The 15,293-nt window shown below is 44.0% G+C and overlaps 1 protein-coding gene across 6 annotated transcripts in view; it reads left to right on the top strand.

Annotated features, from left to right (window-relative positions):
* Window positions 1-15,293, top strand: part of LOC135933210 (triple functional domain protein) — an 80,578-nt gene that overhangs the window by 62,133 nt on the left and 3,152 nt on the right. For 3 of the 6 annotated variants that reach the window (XM_065471239.1, XM_065471237.1, XM_065471242.1), the window contains 22 exons: window positions 396-503; window positions 715-908; window positions 1,001-1,171; window positions 3,563-3,658; window positions 4,506-4,654; window positions 4,768-4,834; window positions 4,936-5,039; window positions 5,147-5,216; window positions 5,312-5,401; window positions 5,482-5,574; window positions 5,722-5,772; window positions 5,885-5,962; window positions 6,051-6,242; window positions 11,848-12,028; window positions 12,138-12,395; window positions 12,489-12,955; window positions 13,716-13,963; window positions 14,083-14,212; window positions 14,292-14,319; window positions 14,596-14,758; window positions 14,927-15,048; window positions 15,135-15,213. In XM_065471239.1, the coding sequence (XP_065327311.1) occupies window positions 396-503; window positions 715-908; window positions 1,001-1,171; window positions 3,563-3,658; window positions 4,506-4,654; window positions 4,768-4,834; window positions 4,936-5,039; window positions 5,147-5,216; window positions 5,312-5,401; window positions 5,482-5,574; window positions 5,722-5,772; window positions 5,885-5,962; window positions 6,051-6,242; window positions 11,848-12,028; window positions 12,138-12,395; window positions 12,489-12,955; window positions 13,716-13,963; window positions 14,083-14,212; window positions 14,292-14,319; window positions 14,596-14,758; window positions 14,927-15,048; window positions 15,135-15,213 (3,139 nt within the window). Of the gene's footprint in view, window positions 1-380; window positions 504-714; window positions 909-1,000; window positions 1,172-3,562; window positions 3,659-4,505; window positions 4,655-4,767; window positions 4,835-4,935; window positions 5,040-5,146; window positions 5,217-5,311; window positions 5,402-5,481; window positions 5,575-5,721; window positions 5,773-5,884; window positions 5,963-6,050; window positions 6,243-11,847; window positions 12,029-12,137; window positions 12,396-12,488; window positions 12,956-13,715; window positions 13,964-14,082; window positions 14,213-14,291; window positions 14,320-14,595; window positions 14,759-14,926; window positions 15,049-15,134; window positions 15,214-15,293 lie in introns of those variants that run through there. The other 3 variants (XM_065471238.1, XM_065471236.1, XM_065471240.1) reach the window with 3 other exon arrangements.

The raw sequence follows: 15,293 nt of genomic DNA, 5'->3' as shown, positions 1-15,293 counted from the left end.
ATCTTTCTTATTAACCATGCACTGCACATATTACAAACATTGGCTCTGCAGTAAAGGGTCTGGAATGCAGGCAGGTTAGCAGCTGAAATCCTGGGCTTTTTTAAGCATTTCACTTAGAAAGCTGCAACATCTCCTCAGTGTCCAGATATTTTTTGGAACATATTGCTGGCATCATATTCAAAATCAGATGATGTTCTTCCACTAAAATGAATTTTCTCAGCCTTCACATTCTGATTTGCCATCTACAAAAATTAATAATATTTTTAAAATATGCTTTAAATTTACAGATGACTGCATTGTTTCTTGTCTTTCTTGAGTAGAGCTGTTGTTTTTGGTCTCATTTCTGGAACTGGCATCACAGGGCTTGTTTTCACTTACAGCTCTGTATTTCACAGACACACTGTCAGTGTGCAGCAATGACTCCATCATGCCAGGTTCCTCTGCTACGCTGCAGCCCGGTCACGGCATTGGCTCCCACACTTCCCCAGGTCCTAAGCGACCAGGTGAGATCGCCAACCTTTATTTGAAAGGCTATGAAAAAAAATCTGTTTAAAAAAAAAAAAAGTACAAAGTATTTAAAATTTAAAACTGAGGAACAAAGTGATGAAGCTGTCAACTGTAGTTGTAGATAAAATCCAGAGCTTTTAACTGTACGCTGCAGTTTCGGTGAATTAACTTTAACCTGTGCTTTGTGCGTGTGTTTTGGTTTCTTAGGTAACACACTACGGAAGTGGCTGACCAGCCCGGTGCGACGGCTAAGCAGCGGTAAGGCAGACGGCCACGTGAAGAAGCTGGCCCACAAGCACAAGAAGAGCCGCGAGGTGAGGAAGAGCGGAGAGATGACGATAGGAACTCAGAAAGACTCGGACGACAGTGCTGCTACGCCTCAGGATGAAACTTTGGAGGAGGTGGGTGGATGCAGAACGCTTGACACTCTGTGCCATCCTCAAACCTGTTACAAGAGAGTTAACTCGTGTTTTGTCGTCCTCGTGTTTTGCAGAGGGTTCGTAACGAGGGCCTATCGAGCGGTACGCTGTCCAAGTCCAGTTCTTCGGGAATGCAGAGCTGCGGAGAGGAGGAGGGCGAGGAGGGTGCAGACTCAGTACCTCTGCCTCCACCTATGGCCATCCAGCAGCATAGCTTGCTGCAGCCAGACTCACAGGATGACAAGGTGAGGAGAGTTAGGGCGTTACAGCGGGGGACCGGGGACCAGATGTAATCAGCTTTTCAGCTCACATCATTCTTTAAGATTGTAGGTCAAGAAAGGACATGAGGAATCGTGTTGTGAGGCTTGCTTTTTAGGATTGTGTTGATCTGGAAATTGCCGACGTGCTTTGTGTTCTTAACTTCTGGTAGACAAACGGAGTCACACAGATTTTGTCTTCAGTATTTATAAGTGTTAGAAAGTGTTAAATTTACTATCCACAAAAATCTAGCCCATTAAAAATTGGCTTGTTTTGCTCAAAATGATGAGACGCATATCTGAAATCATCTCTAGCTGCCTGCAGTGTTTTCTTTCCAATAGAAGTGTGTCCTAAAGGTTTTTTTAATACATTTAGTTTTGATCTAGTAAGTATTCATTTTAAATCTGCAACCGAGTCAAACCCACATTTGGTCGCTTGCCGAGGCCCGGGGTTGGTGTAAGAGGTGGTGTAACATCTGCAGTCGTTGGTTTCTGGAAAACACTTTCACTCATTTAAGTTTCTCCCACTTTTTCCCAAATAGGACCATTTCCTGACACGGTTTAAGTGACCCTTAGTTTCAGTTGTGCATAGCATTTTATCTTGGCGTGTTGCATCATATTCTCCCCTCTCTTCTAAAACAGAAAGCAATGCAAAGTCTCACGCAGCCCACGTTTCCTCCTCGACTCAAGTGGAGACTCCTCTGACACTAATTTCTGTTTCTCTTTTTTTGTTTTGTTTCCTGGTTGTATTGTTTGCTGTTTTCCATGCTGTAGCATTACCTTGATTTATGTCCTGTCTTTGCTTTGTCTCAGTTTCCATACCTCTCCATCTGAAGTGTCCCGCTCTTCCCCTTCTGTCTCTTCCCTCGGTCACTTCTTCAGTTCTCTATCGTTTTCCCCCTTACTCTTCAACTCAAAATTGTATTTTCTAAAACCTGAAACATGAAGATAGAAGCTTTTTTCTTTTTCCTTCTTTTTTTGAAATCCACCTTTCTCTGTCCCTCTGCCTAACTTTTGTATTTTTTGCAAACTCTTAAACATTCCTGGATTTCTCTACTTAAGATTTCCCCCTTTTTCTTCTTCTTCTTCTATTTTTTTAAGCTTTACATGTTTTGACTTCTGCCTCGTTTCTTTGATCACACCTCTGGAGCAGAGAGGTGTCTGGCGGATGAGTAAGGGCTTTAAAGCAAAATGTACATAAGGAGAGGATGCATGTAGCTCCTAACTCTTTTTTTTGTTAGAGTGTGTAAGCATAGCGCAAGACTGCAGCTTTTTTCTGCATGTTTGTCAGTCATAGGCTGGGATTGACCATAAAATTAGTGGATCTAAATCTGAAAATAAAGCGGTAAGATCCCACAGCAGCCCTGCTGGATAATCTAACTAAGAGGCCACAATGAGGTGAAAATTCAAAAGCACCCCTTCTTCCTCTCCCCCAACTCCTCACCACCCACTCCGTCCCCCGCCTGCTCGTCCTCATCTCCTTTTACCCTCTGTGCGTTAACCTCATTAACCATGCGAGTAATTGGCATCTCTAAATGCTGGCGAGGCCAGAAGGGCACACAGCATCACCCAGAAAACCTAATTGGGGAATGTCTTGAAGCACAGCACAGCAAGGGTGAGAGTCTCCTGAACTATATATATATATATCTCTATATATGCATACTTACATATTACCTCTTTCATTCTAGCTCTGTTAGCATTCTTTTTTTATTCCAAAGGCCGCTCATCACCATCTGAGAAAGCAACACAAACATCTTTCACTCACACATCACCATTTTTTTGACCTTCTGCCCATCACTATTTGAAAGACTTCTATTTTTCTTCTCTTATCTTCATTTCAGTCACCCTACTTTCAGCCTCATGTTTTGTTTTTTTTTACCTTTTCATTGGCCGCTTTATGAAGTTCATATACGTTTTGACTTTCTTTAACCTTGAGTTATAAAAACCCCGCCCCCTGTCCTGGGGGTTTCACTAATGGGAGCATATCGTGGATGAATCTCTTCAGATTACAACATTTAAGAAACATTTTCACTAAGTCATTGGTCGCATCAACAACTAAAATCCACTTAAATGCCACCACCAAAAGATAATTGAATCTTGTCTTCAAGTTATTCTCAATGAAAACTCCAGCATGGGTTTTAACTGTAAGCTCTTACAACTTACTTTAGGATTATGTTAAAAACAGACTTATTTCTGTTTTAGAAAGGATGGAAATTACTGTTCCTAAAGTGTGATGAGGCTTGATTCAGTTCTGAAAAGTTTAGTGGTTCCTTTTTTCCCTAAAGAGAGTTATTACTTCAAAATTTAGACTGTCGACTTGCATGGCTTTTCTCACACTTGTTGGTTTTCCTTCCTCTCATCTCTCTGCTTTTTGCCTAGACCTCTTCTCGTCTGTCGGTCCGCCCGTCCAGTTCAGAAACGCCCAGTGCCGCTGAGCTGGTGAGCGCCATCGAGGAGCTAGTCAAAAGCAAGATGGTAGGAAATACCAAATACTCACACCAACCAGGCCCAGTTTATCAGAAGATACCACAGACTGTATATAAAAGATGGACGTAGCCACCATGCTATTGCCAAATCCTTATTTTGAAGCATCAGCATTTTGACTGCCATCATGTGAAATTTTGGAGCCTGGAGTGAACATATTTAGACGAGAGGGTGGAGTGCTAAGTTATTGCTAAGCTAATGCTAGCAAGCTTGATTAGCAAGTTGCTGAGTTTCACTCAGTAAAGTTGAAGTATAAACTTCTCGAACAGAGGTTGCATTGTTTGTCCAAAATTTGTTTAAAATGTTCAAAAAAACACCAACATTAAGAAAACAAAAGAAAGGAAACATGGTTTTGAGGTCCAGTTGAGTGACTCTGAGTAAAAGTGGTGAGGACAGGTAGCTAGCAGCTATAGCTCTAGCCCATGTTAGCATAGCTGTCACTGAAAGTGTCCACATGCCCTAAACTTTAAAGAAGAACAAAATCTAATTAGGTGAGTTTAAAAACAACAGTCCAGTGTTTACAAAGAGCGAAAGTAGCTTTAGAAACCATTTAGCAATCAAGTAAGTATGATGAAAATGAGTCTGCCTCAAGTGGCCACTAGAGGAACTGCAGGTTTTGGGATTAGACTTTTCCTTTGTTTTCCAGCTCCAGAAGTTTCTGCTTGATTCAATCGCATTAACTGTTTGTTAGCTTCATATCAGCTAATTTAAATATATTATTCTGCATTTTCTGTTTATTAAGCTTAGTTGTGTCCATTTCAGAGTCATTACGATTAAGAGACTTTATATAAAGGAAAGAATGATATATTCTTGTGAACAAACTGCTTTTGTTGTGCAGGCTCTGGAGGACAGACCCAGCTCTCTGTCTGTAGAACAAGGAGACAGCAGCTCTCCCTCTTTCAACCCCTCTGACAACTCCCTCCTCTCCTCTTCCTCCCCCATTGAAGAAATGGACGAACGCAGGGCCAGCATCCTCAAAAAAAGACAGTACGTCTACTGCGATCTCACGCAACAGTAGACTAATGTTTAGGGAGCTCTAACGCTGCTTTTTTAGCTCTCATTTTAAGTCTGCCATCTGCGTTTCTCCTCTCTTGCTCTAGTTTCATTCTGCTGGAGTTGGTGGAGACGGAGAGAGATTACGTCAGAGACCTCGGCCTGGTGGTGGAGGTAAGTTTAGTGAAACATTTTCTATGTGATGAATATTAAAATTAGTTCTGCGAGCTTTGGCGACTTCCTGTTGTGAATTCTTCGTGTGTTTCCATCACAAGGGCTACATGAGCAGAATGAAGGAGGAGGGTGTCCCTGATGATATGAAGGGAAAAGACAAAATTGTGTTTGGCAACATCCATCAGATCTACGACTGGCACAAAGAGTATGTAGGGCATGCACACACACAGACACACACAGGCGTGTGGAGACTGTAGAGTTTTCCCTGTCCAGAATCCGCGCTTCAGTAACTTCTGTTTCTGTGTCGCTCAGTTTCTTCCTCAGGGAGTTGGAGAAGTGTTTGGAGGACCCTGACAGACTGGGACCACTCTTTCTCAAACAGGTTGGTCTGCAGGGAATTTCCAGCTCCTGCCTTCTTTGTAATTGCTTCCACACATCTGATGAAAGTGTAATTGTGTGTGTGCTTTATCTATCCAGGAACGGAGACTAAACATGTACATAGTGTACTGTCAGAACAAGCCCAAGTCAGAGCACATCGTGTCCGAGTATATCGACACCTACTTTGAGGTTAGACTGGTATTTTGGCAGCTTTAGGTTCAAGTGTAACTCATTATGCAGCTGTTAAAGAGACACACTTGATTTTGTAGGACCTGAAGCAGCGGCTGGGACACAGACTGCAGATCACAGACCTGCTCATCAAGCCAGTCCAGAGGATCATGAAGTACCAGCTGCTGCTCAAGGTTAGGCTGTTTCTATGCAGTAGAGGGCGCCAGAGCTCCAGCTGCTGCTTACTTACCCTTTATTTTTGCACTGTATCTAAATGCCCCTCGCTGTTACACGTAATGTACAAAGCTATTATTTTACTTGTGTTTGTTTGTGCATTTTAGGATTTCCTGAAACACTCTAAAAAGGCTGGGCTGGAGTCTCCAGATTTGGAAGTGAGATCTTAAAAAAAAAAAAAAAACACACACAAAATGTAAATTTGAAAAAGAAATTATGCAAAACCATTTGAGCAATTATACCAATCTTGTTCATTTCTGACTCTTCCAGAAAGCAGTGGAGGTCATGTGCATTGTTCCAAAAAGGTGTAACGATATGATGAATGTCGGCCGGCTTCAAGGGTTTGATGTAAGAAGCCATTTTTCTCAGTGATCGGTGAAGTAATACAACATCTTCCTTAAAGCGTGCGTTAACATTTCTCTCTCTTTGCCTCCAGGGGAAGATTGTGGCTCAGGGCCGCCTTTTGCTGCAGGACACATTCATGGTGTCCGACCCCGATGGCGGTCTGCTCGGCCGGATGAAGGAGAGGAGGGTTTTCCTGTTTGAGCAGCTTGTCATCTTCAGTGAGCCCCTGGACAAAAAGAAGGGGTTCTCTCTGCCAGGCTTCCTCTATAAGAACAGCATCAAGGTAATGATTTAAGGAGGGAGGATGTACACTTGTTACTTTCCCCACTTGAAGAATGTCTGTTAATATGCTAACAACTGAGGAACTTCAGCTTGTGAAACATTTCTCCTTGTTGTTTGCAGGTTAACTTGATTTAATTATTCCTAGTTGTGTAATCTTGTTTTAGTGAGCAATTTTAAAGTCAGAAGAATATCTTTCTCAGAAGAATAAACCATGTTTTCTCAAAAATTGGCCGCAGGCTTAGTTTGGCTCAGCTTCAAAAGCAAAAGACATTTACCTGAAGCAGAGCTTAGTCTGTGAGTCTGTCTGGCTCCTCATCAAGTTCATGTAACAAAAGCTCAGACGGTGCTCTTTTTCAGTTACTGCATTGCCCTGATTTTAGCAATGGACTCTTGACACGTGGCGCTGTCACTTGGTGTTTCGCTCGCTCTGCGGTAGAGTATCACTTCCTGTTCCTGCTCAAACACAGTGGTGTTTCTGAGTAGCTTTTCTGCTTAGCAATTTAATTGAAATCTTTTGATACATCCCTTTTTCATAGTATAATCTTAACGTGCTTCATCTGAATCACCCTTTCTGTGTGCTCACTACCTAATTTATAGCCAAAGTATTCACTCACTGTCTCTTTACTGTTTCGCTAGCTTAGCTTAGCTCGTAGCTGACTCGTTAGCACCATGGCTACTTCACCTGTCCCTGTTGCACTTTCCTGCTCATTGTGTCAGATGTTTAGTTACTCCTCGGCCTCCTTTAGCAGTAATGATACCTGTAACAAATGTAGCATATTTGCAGCTCTGGAGGCCAGGATTACTGAATTGGAGACTCGGCTTCGCACCCTTCATTCACCCGTAGCTAGTCAGGCCCCTGTAGCTGGTGCAGCCGAAGATAGCGTAGGCCCCGCTAGCTGTTCCCCGGCAGACCCCAAGCAGCTGGGGAACGAGGGCGGTTGGGTGACGGTGAGGAGGAAGCATAGTCTTAAACTGAAGCCCCAGGTACACCACCAACCTGTTCATGTGTCTAACCGTTTTTCCCCACTCGGCGACACACCCGCCGGGGGTCAAACTCTGGTAATTGGTGATTCTGTTCTCAGACATGTGAAGCTAGAGACACCGGCAACCATAGTCAATTGCCTTCCAGGGGCCAGAGCAGGCGACATTGAAGGAAATTTAAAACTGCTGGCTAAGGGTAAACGTAAATACAGTAAGATCATAATTCACGTCGGCAGTAATGACACCCGGTTACGCCAATCGGAGGTCACTAAAATCAATATTGAATCGGTGTGCAACTTTGCCAAAACAATGTCGGACTCTGTAGTTTTCTCTGGTCCCCTCCCCAATCAGACCAGGAGTGACATGTTTAGCCGCATGTTCTCCTTAAATTGCTGGCTGTCTGAGTGGTGTCCCAGAAACGATGTGGGCTTCATAGATAATTGGCAAACCTTCTGGAGGAAACCTGGTCTTGTTAGGAGAGACGGCATCCATCCCACTTTGGATGGAGCAGCTCTCATTTCTAGAAATATGGACAAATTTATTAAACCCCCCAAAATCTGACTATCCAGAGTTGGGACCAGGAAGCAGAGTTGCAGTCTTACACGCCTCTCTGCAGCTTCTCTCCTCCCGCTACCCCCCCAAAAAACCATCTCCATTGAGACTGTGTCAGCTCCCAAACAGACAAAAAACAAACCAAAAACCAGCAATAAAAAACTTAAACATAAAAAATCAAAAAGAAAGAACAATACAGAATCCACATCTGAACCAAAGAGTAAAACAGTGAAATGTGGATTATTAAATATTAGGTCTCTCTCCTCCAAGTCTCTGTTAGTACATGACTTAATAATTGACCAACAAATCGATTTACTCTGCCTTACAGAAACCTGGTTGCAGCAGGATGATTATGTTAGTTTAAATGAATCAACACCCCCGAGTCATTCTAACTACCAGAAACCTCGAAGCACAGGCCGAGGGGGCGGTGTGGCAGCAATTTTTCACACCAGTCTATTAATTAACGAAAGACCAAGACAGACTTTTAATTCATTTGAAAGCCTGATGCTTAGCCTTGTCCAACCCAGCTGTAAAACTCAGAAACCAGTCTTACTTGTTATCATCTATCGTCCACCTGGGCCTTACACAGAGTTTCTCTCTGATTTCTCAGACTTTTTATCTGATTTAGTGCTCAACTCAGATAAAATAATTATTGTGGGTGATTTTAACATCCATGTAGATGCTAAAAATGACAGCCTCAAAATTGCATTTAATCTGTTATTAGACTCAATTGGCTTCTCTCAAAATGTAAAAGAACCCACCCACCACTTTAATCACACTCTAGATCTTGTTTTAACATATGGCATAGAAACTGAACATTTAACAGTGTTTCCTGAAAACCCTCTGCTGTCTGATCATTTCCTGATAACATTTACATTTACAATAATTGATTACACAGCAGTGGAGAGTAGACTTTATCAAACTAGATGTCTTTCTGATAGTGCTGTAACTAAGTTTAAGAATATAATCCACCCACTGTTATCATCTTCAATGCCCTGTACCAACATAGAGCAGGGCAGCTATCTGAACGCTACTCCAACAGAGGTCGATTATCTTGTTAATAATTTTACCTCCTCACTACGTACGACTCTGGATACTGTAGCTCCAGTGAAAACTAAGGTCTCAAATCAGAAGTACCTGACTCCGTGGTATAATTCTCAAACACGTAGCCTAAAGCAGATAACTCGTAAGCTGGAGAGGAAATGGCGTGTCACAAATTTAGAGGATCATCATTTAGCCTGGAGAAATAGTTTGCTGCTTTATAAGAAAGCCCTCCGCAAAGCCAGAACATCTTACTATTCGTCACTGATTGAAGAAAATAAGAACAACCCCAGGTTTCTCTTCAGCACTGTAGCCAGGCTGACAAAAAGTCAGAGCTCTACTGAGCCAACAATCCCTTTAACGTTAACTAGTAATGACTTCATGAACTTCTTCAGAAATAAAATTTTTATCATTAGAGAAAAAATTACCAATAATCATCCCACAGATGTAATATCGTCTACAGCTACTTTTAGTACCATTGATGTTAAGTTAGACTCTTTTTCTCCAATCGATCTTTCTGAGTTAACTTCAATAATTACTTCCTCCAAACCATCAACGTGTCTTTTAGACCCCATTCCTACAAAACTGCTCAAAGAAGTCCTGCCATTAATTAATTCTTCAATCTTAAATATGATCAATCTATCTCTAATAATTGGCTATGTACCACAGGCCTTCAAGGTGGCTGTAGTTAAACCCTTACTTAAAAAGCAATCTCTAGACCCAGCTGTCTTAGCTAATTATAGGCCAATCTCCAACCTTCCTTTCATATCAAAAATCCTTGAAAGAGTAGTTGTCAAACAGCTAACAGATCATCTGCAGAGGAATGGCTTATTTGAAGAGTTTCAGTCAGGTTTCAGAGCTCATCACAGCACAGAAACAGCTTTAGTGAAGGTTACAAATGATCTTCTTATGGCCTCTGACAGTGGACTCATCTCTGTGCTTGTCCTGCTAGACCTCAGTGCAGCGTTTGATACTGTCGACCATAATATCCTATTAGAGCGATTAGAACATGCTGTAGGTATTACAGGTACTGCACTGCAGTGGTTTGTATCATATCTATCTAATAGACTCCAATTTGTTCAAGTAAATGGAGAGTCTTCTTCACATGCTGAGGTTAATTATGGAGTTCCACAGGGTTCAGTGCTAGGACCAATTCTATTTACATTATACATGCTTCCCCTAGGTAGCATCATTAGAAGACATAGCATAAATTTTCACTGCTATGCAGATGATACGCAGCTCTATCTATCCATGAAGCCAGGTAACACACACCAATTAGTTAAACTGCAGGAATGTCTTAAAGACATAAAGACCTGGATGGCCGCTAACTTCCTGCTTCTTAATTCAGATAAAACTGAGGTTATTGTACTCGGCCCTGAAAATCTTAGAAATATGGTATCTAAGCAGATCCTTACTCTGGATGGCATTACCTTGGCCTCCAGTAATGCTGTGAGGAACCTTGGAGTCATTTTTGACCAGGACATGTCCTTCAAGGCACATATTAAACAAATATGTAAGACTGCTTTCTTCCATTTGCGCAACATCTCTAAAATTAGAAATATCCTGTCTCAGAGTGACGCTGAAAAACTAGTTCATGCCTTCATTACTTCCAGGCTGGACTACTGTAACTCATTATTATCAGGATGTCCTAAAAACTCCCTGAAAAGTCTTCAGTTAATCCAAAATGCTGCAGCAAGAGTACTGACAGGGACTAGAAAGAGAGAGCATATTTCTCCTGTTTTGGCTTCCCTTCATTGGCTTCCTGTTAAATCCAGAATTGAATTCAAAATCCTGCTCCTCACATACAAGGTCTTAAATAATCAGGCCCCATCTTATCTTAATGACCTTGTAGTACCATATCACCCTATTAGAGCACTTCGCTCTCGCTCTGCAGGCTTACTTGTTGTTCCTAGAGTATTTAAAAGTAGAATGGGAGGGAGAGCCTTCAGTTTTCAGGCCCCTCTTCTGTGGAACCAGCTTCCAGTTTGGATTCAGGAGACAGACACTATCTCTACTTTCAAGGTTAGGCTTAAAACTTTCCTTTTTGCTAAAGCATATAGTTAGGGCTGGACCAGGTGACCCTGAATCCTCCCTTAGTTATGCTGCAATAGACGTAGGCTGCCGGGGATTCCCATGATGCATTGAGTTTTTCCTTTCCAGTCACTTTCTCACTCACTATGTGTTAATAGACCTCTCTGCATCGAATCATATCTGTTATTAATCTCTGTCTCTCTTCCACAGCATGTCTTTCATCCTGTTTTCCTTCTTTCACCCCAACCGGTCGCAGCAGATGGCCGCCCCTCCCTGAGCCTGGTTCTGCCGGAGGTTTCTTCCTGTTAAAAGGGAGTTTTTCCTTCCCACTGTCGCCAAAGTGCTTGCTCATAGGGGGTCATATGATATGATTGTTGGGTTTTTCTCTGTATTTATTATTGTGCTATCTACTGTACAATATAAAGCGCCTTGAGGCGACTTTTGTTGTGATTTGGCGCTATATAAATAAAATTGAATTGAATTGAATTGAATTGACAGACAGAAGTAGTGCAGTCCCAAGCTGCCTTTGTTAAACATCTCTTATTATGAGTAGTTTAAATCTATAAGGCAGGTGAGCGTGAGGTGAGAGGACGGCGTGTCCCCGCTTACAATAACAGTGCTGGTTAAGCCTCAAAATGCATCCTGAACTTCACTGTACTCTGCAAGAGCATGTGTGAGAGAGGGAGGGGTCGAGATGTTGGGACAAAATACTGTATACCACTCTTGATGGAGCATGTAGTTACATTAATTTAAAAGCCCTGCGCTCAGTTGGCGTTAACCCTTCATTCAGGGCTGCTTTTAATGACATTTGATTTTATTTCTCAAACGTTTCCTTCTGCCTGTAGTGAACCTTTAAGCCTTTGTGTATAACAGAGGAAAGTAAGGAAATTTGAAAAATACAAATTTAGGAAAGGTTGACATGATTAAATCTCAATATTTCTGTGCCGCTGACTCTGTTTGATGTGTTTTCCCTGTTTTCTTTTTTTTTTTTTTTATACCAGATAAGCTGTTTGGGTTTGGAGGAGAATGTGGAAGGTGATCCCTGTAAGTTCATTCTCACTTCTCGGTCAGCCAACGGCGCCGTGGAGTCCTTCGTGCTTCACTCCTCCCATCCAGGGGTGCGTGAGGTCTGGACCCTTCAGATCAGCCAAATACTCGAGAGCCAACGCAACTTCCTCAATGGTAGGCTACTACACACACACACACACACACACACACACAGAGGACTTATAGGTGATGTAAAAGAACTGCTGTGTACATGGCCACCCTTGTCTCTTGCACCTTATCACAGCTCTGACCTCACCAATAGAGTATCAGAGGAACCATGTAGGGGCAAGCAGTGCGCCCAGCATCGGAGCTCCAGGTGGGGGCAACAGCGGTTCTAGTGCAGCCCCCGGAGGTGGAGGTGGAAGCTCCCAGAGTAGCTCCATCCCTTCGGGACCCCAGGGTGGCTCTCGTCGGCCGTCCAGGATCCCGCAACCCTCCCGCCTGCCCCAACCCCTACGTCACCACCCCGGGGCCGACCCGGATGGCTCCAATAAGATGTCAGGTATGAAACGTCTGTCTGTCCTTGTGAAATTTGACTTGTTTGACCCAATGAAAGATGTGACTGAAGTCTGAGTTTTACTCGCTTGTGATCCAGGTTTGTCCCCTCGTCCTGTCCCTCCTCCTCTGCTCCTTGTGGCGGGCAGCCCGCAGGGCAAGCGCCCTATCCACACCGCAGAGGACCAAGCTTATACCCCCATCCCACGTGCTACCGTTGGGCCTCTGCCCTCCACACCCACTTCTAAACCACGGCCAGGAGCCGTGTCTCCCATGGCCTCCCCCATGGCCACTCCCGCCTTTGGCAAGGACACTCTCCCCCCTCCCCCTCCCAGCCCAGGCCAAAACCAAAAGTCTGGATCTGGATTCTGGAGCTCAATGCCGGGCTCTCCAGCCAGCCGGCCTGGCTCATTCACCTTTCCGGGAGAGGCGGGAGAGACTCCGGTGCGACAAAGCTCAAATCAGAGCCAAACCCACAGACACTCCACGCACAGCAAGGAGGCCGACCGCATGAGTACGTGCTCATCGGCCAGCGAGCAGTCCATCCAGTCCACCCAGAGTAACGGGGTAAGACCACTACCTGCTGCCCAGTGCTGATCCGACTAACCCAGAGGCAGAGGGGGGGCCGGTCTGTCCTGTCTGCCTTGTTGTCTCCTGTCCTGCTGCCAGCGCTACTAATCTGTCCCTTACTACGCATCTCTGACAACCTCCACTGCTCTTCAGCATCATCCTCTGTAGCTTTAGACAGTTTCTGAGGACAATCTCTAGACAAGGCTTCAACTGTCAACATGTTTTCAGGCTCAAAATCTTTCTAGCGGACCTCGCTCACCTCTTCACTGATTATCTTTTAAGGCTATCTCTAGATTCTTAACTCTAACAAAGCTTATACTAACACTTGACTTCTTCTGGGCCGTCTTCATGGTGTGTTACTTAAATGTACTTTTCCTGCAACTAACTTCTGACGTTTGCGGTTCACCTGCAAACGTACTCAGAGATCCTTTCATTCAGCCTAATGTTTCTCCTCTCGTCTTTGCGTCGAGCTGCAGAGCAAAGACGAGTGAAATGGAAAACTTCATCTTATTCCTGCCTTTCTTCATCCAGTTAGCCTTTTCCGAGAAGAAATTAATAAATCCCTGTTTTGTCTTTCTTCCGCTCGAATGTGTTTTTACAAAGCCTCCGCTTCTTTTTCTCTTTATCTCATCAAAAGTGGCACTCGCTAGAGATGTCACCCCAGATTTTTAGATTTGAAAAAGTTACCGTGTTTAGTGCCTAATCGCTGCATGTCCATCTGAGTTTGCCCTTACCGTTTTCCATCCCTGTGGTGCAGAGTGAAAGTAGCAGCAGCAGTAGCGTATCCACCATGTTGGTGACCCAGGACTACACGGCTGTGAAGGAGGATGAGATCAGCGTCATTCAGGGCGAGGTGGTCCAGATCTTGGCCAGCAACCAGCAAAACATGTTTCTGGTGTTCAGAGCAGCCACCGAGCAGGGCCCCGCCGCCGAGGGCTGGATCCCCGGATTTGTGCTAGGACACACGTCGACCATTGTCCCCGACTGTCCCGAGGGATCCATCAAGTAAGAGCAAGATGATTGGGGGGGAATTATTTTCAAATTCATAATATGTGCACTTGAGATTCTCATCTGCCGTTTTTATCAAGACACTGAGCTCACTGCCGTCATTTTCATTCTCCTAGCAGGAAGTCTTCATCCTGGCACACGTCCCTGCGTATTCGCAAGAAGTCTGAGAAAAAGGAGAAGGAGGCAAAGCTGGAAAACGGTTACAGGAAGTCCAGAGATGGCCTGGCCAATAAAGTTTCTGTAAAGGTGAGTTTCACTTCACTTCAAAACTCTACAGCGATGCCTCGAAGTTAGACTGTTGACATTTGTTTATCTTTCTTTCCAGCTTCTAAACCCAAACTACATCTATGATGGTGAGTTTGAGCTCCAGACCTGATCCCTCGACATTGTTCCAGGTTTCTCTTTGTCACTGCAGCACACAGCAGGAGCTTGTCTGTATCAGATGCATTCTCACTACACTGCAAATATCAGTTGGCTTTAGGCTAGGTGTGGGGTAGAGGGTGATGCTCACTTGCTCCCTGCAAATTTTCCATAACCTGCATTCTCATTGGCTCAATGTGGCATTACACAGATTTGGAGCCAGAAGTCTGTCAAACAATGACAACAACAAATCTCTTCTTTCCTTTCAGTTCCCCCAGAGTTCCTTGTACCTCTGAGTGATGTGACATGTGACAACGGAGAGAGCGTCACCCTAAGGTGTAAGGTTTGTGGGCGACCCCGGGCTACAGTCAGCTGGAAAGGGCCCAACCAGAGCAACCTCACTAACAACGGACACTTCAGCATCGCCTACAGGTAAATAACCGAGCAGGTTTTACTCCTCGGCTGTAAAAGGCAGAGTATCACCACACCAGGTGGCAGGCATCAGCTTTGTTGAACACGATAACTCGAGAGTGAACCACAAAGCTACACTGACCCTGTTATGATGGAATAGATGAATAAAGGAGTGTGTGTTTGTTTCAGTGATACGGGTGAAGCGACTCTGCGGATAATCGGCGTAGCCTCTGAGGACGATGGCGTTTACACGTGTGTTGCCACCAACGAGCTGGGCAGTGTGACATCATCAGCTAGCCTCAGAGTGTTGGGTGAGCATAGAGACAGACGTGAAACGTATGCGATGAGTGTCACTGCAGATTTTATTGAACCACCCTCCTGCTTTCATGTGTCTCAGCCGTGTCCACTGACGGGGTCCGAGTGAGCTGGAAGGATAACTTTGAGTCTCACTACACTGAGGTGGTTGAACTGGGAAGGTAACAGACACGCTGTGAGAATTCAGAATATAAAAGCTACGGCAACAAAAAACTATAAAGTAAGCGGACCGACTGTGTCG

This window comes from Pelmatolapia mariae, linkage group LG22 (assembly GCF_036321145.2).
Source record: "Pelmatolapia mariae isolate MD_Pm_ZW linkage group LG22, Pm_UMD_F_2, whole genome shotgun sequence".
NCBI classification, from domain to species: Eukaryota; Metazoa; Chordata; class Actinopteri; order Cichliformes; family Cichlidae; genus Pelmatolapia; species Pelmatolapia mariae.
This window is presented reverse-complemented; position numbering and strand designations above follow the sequence as displayed.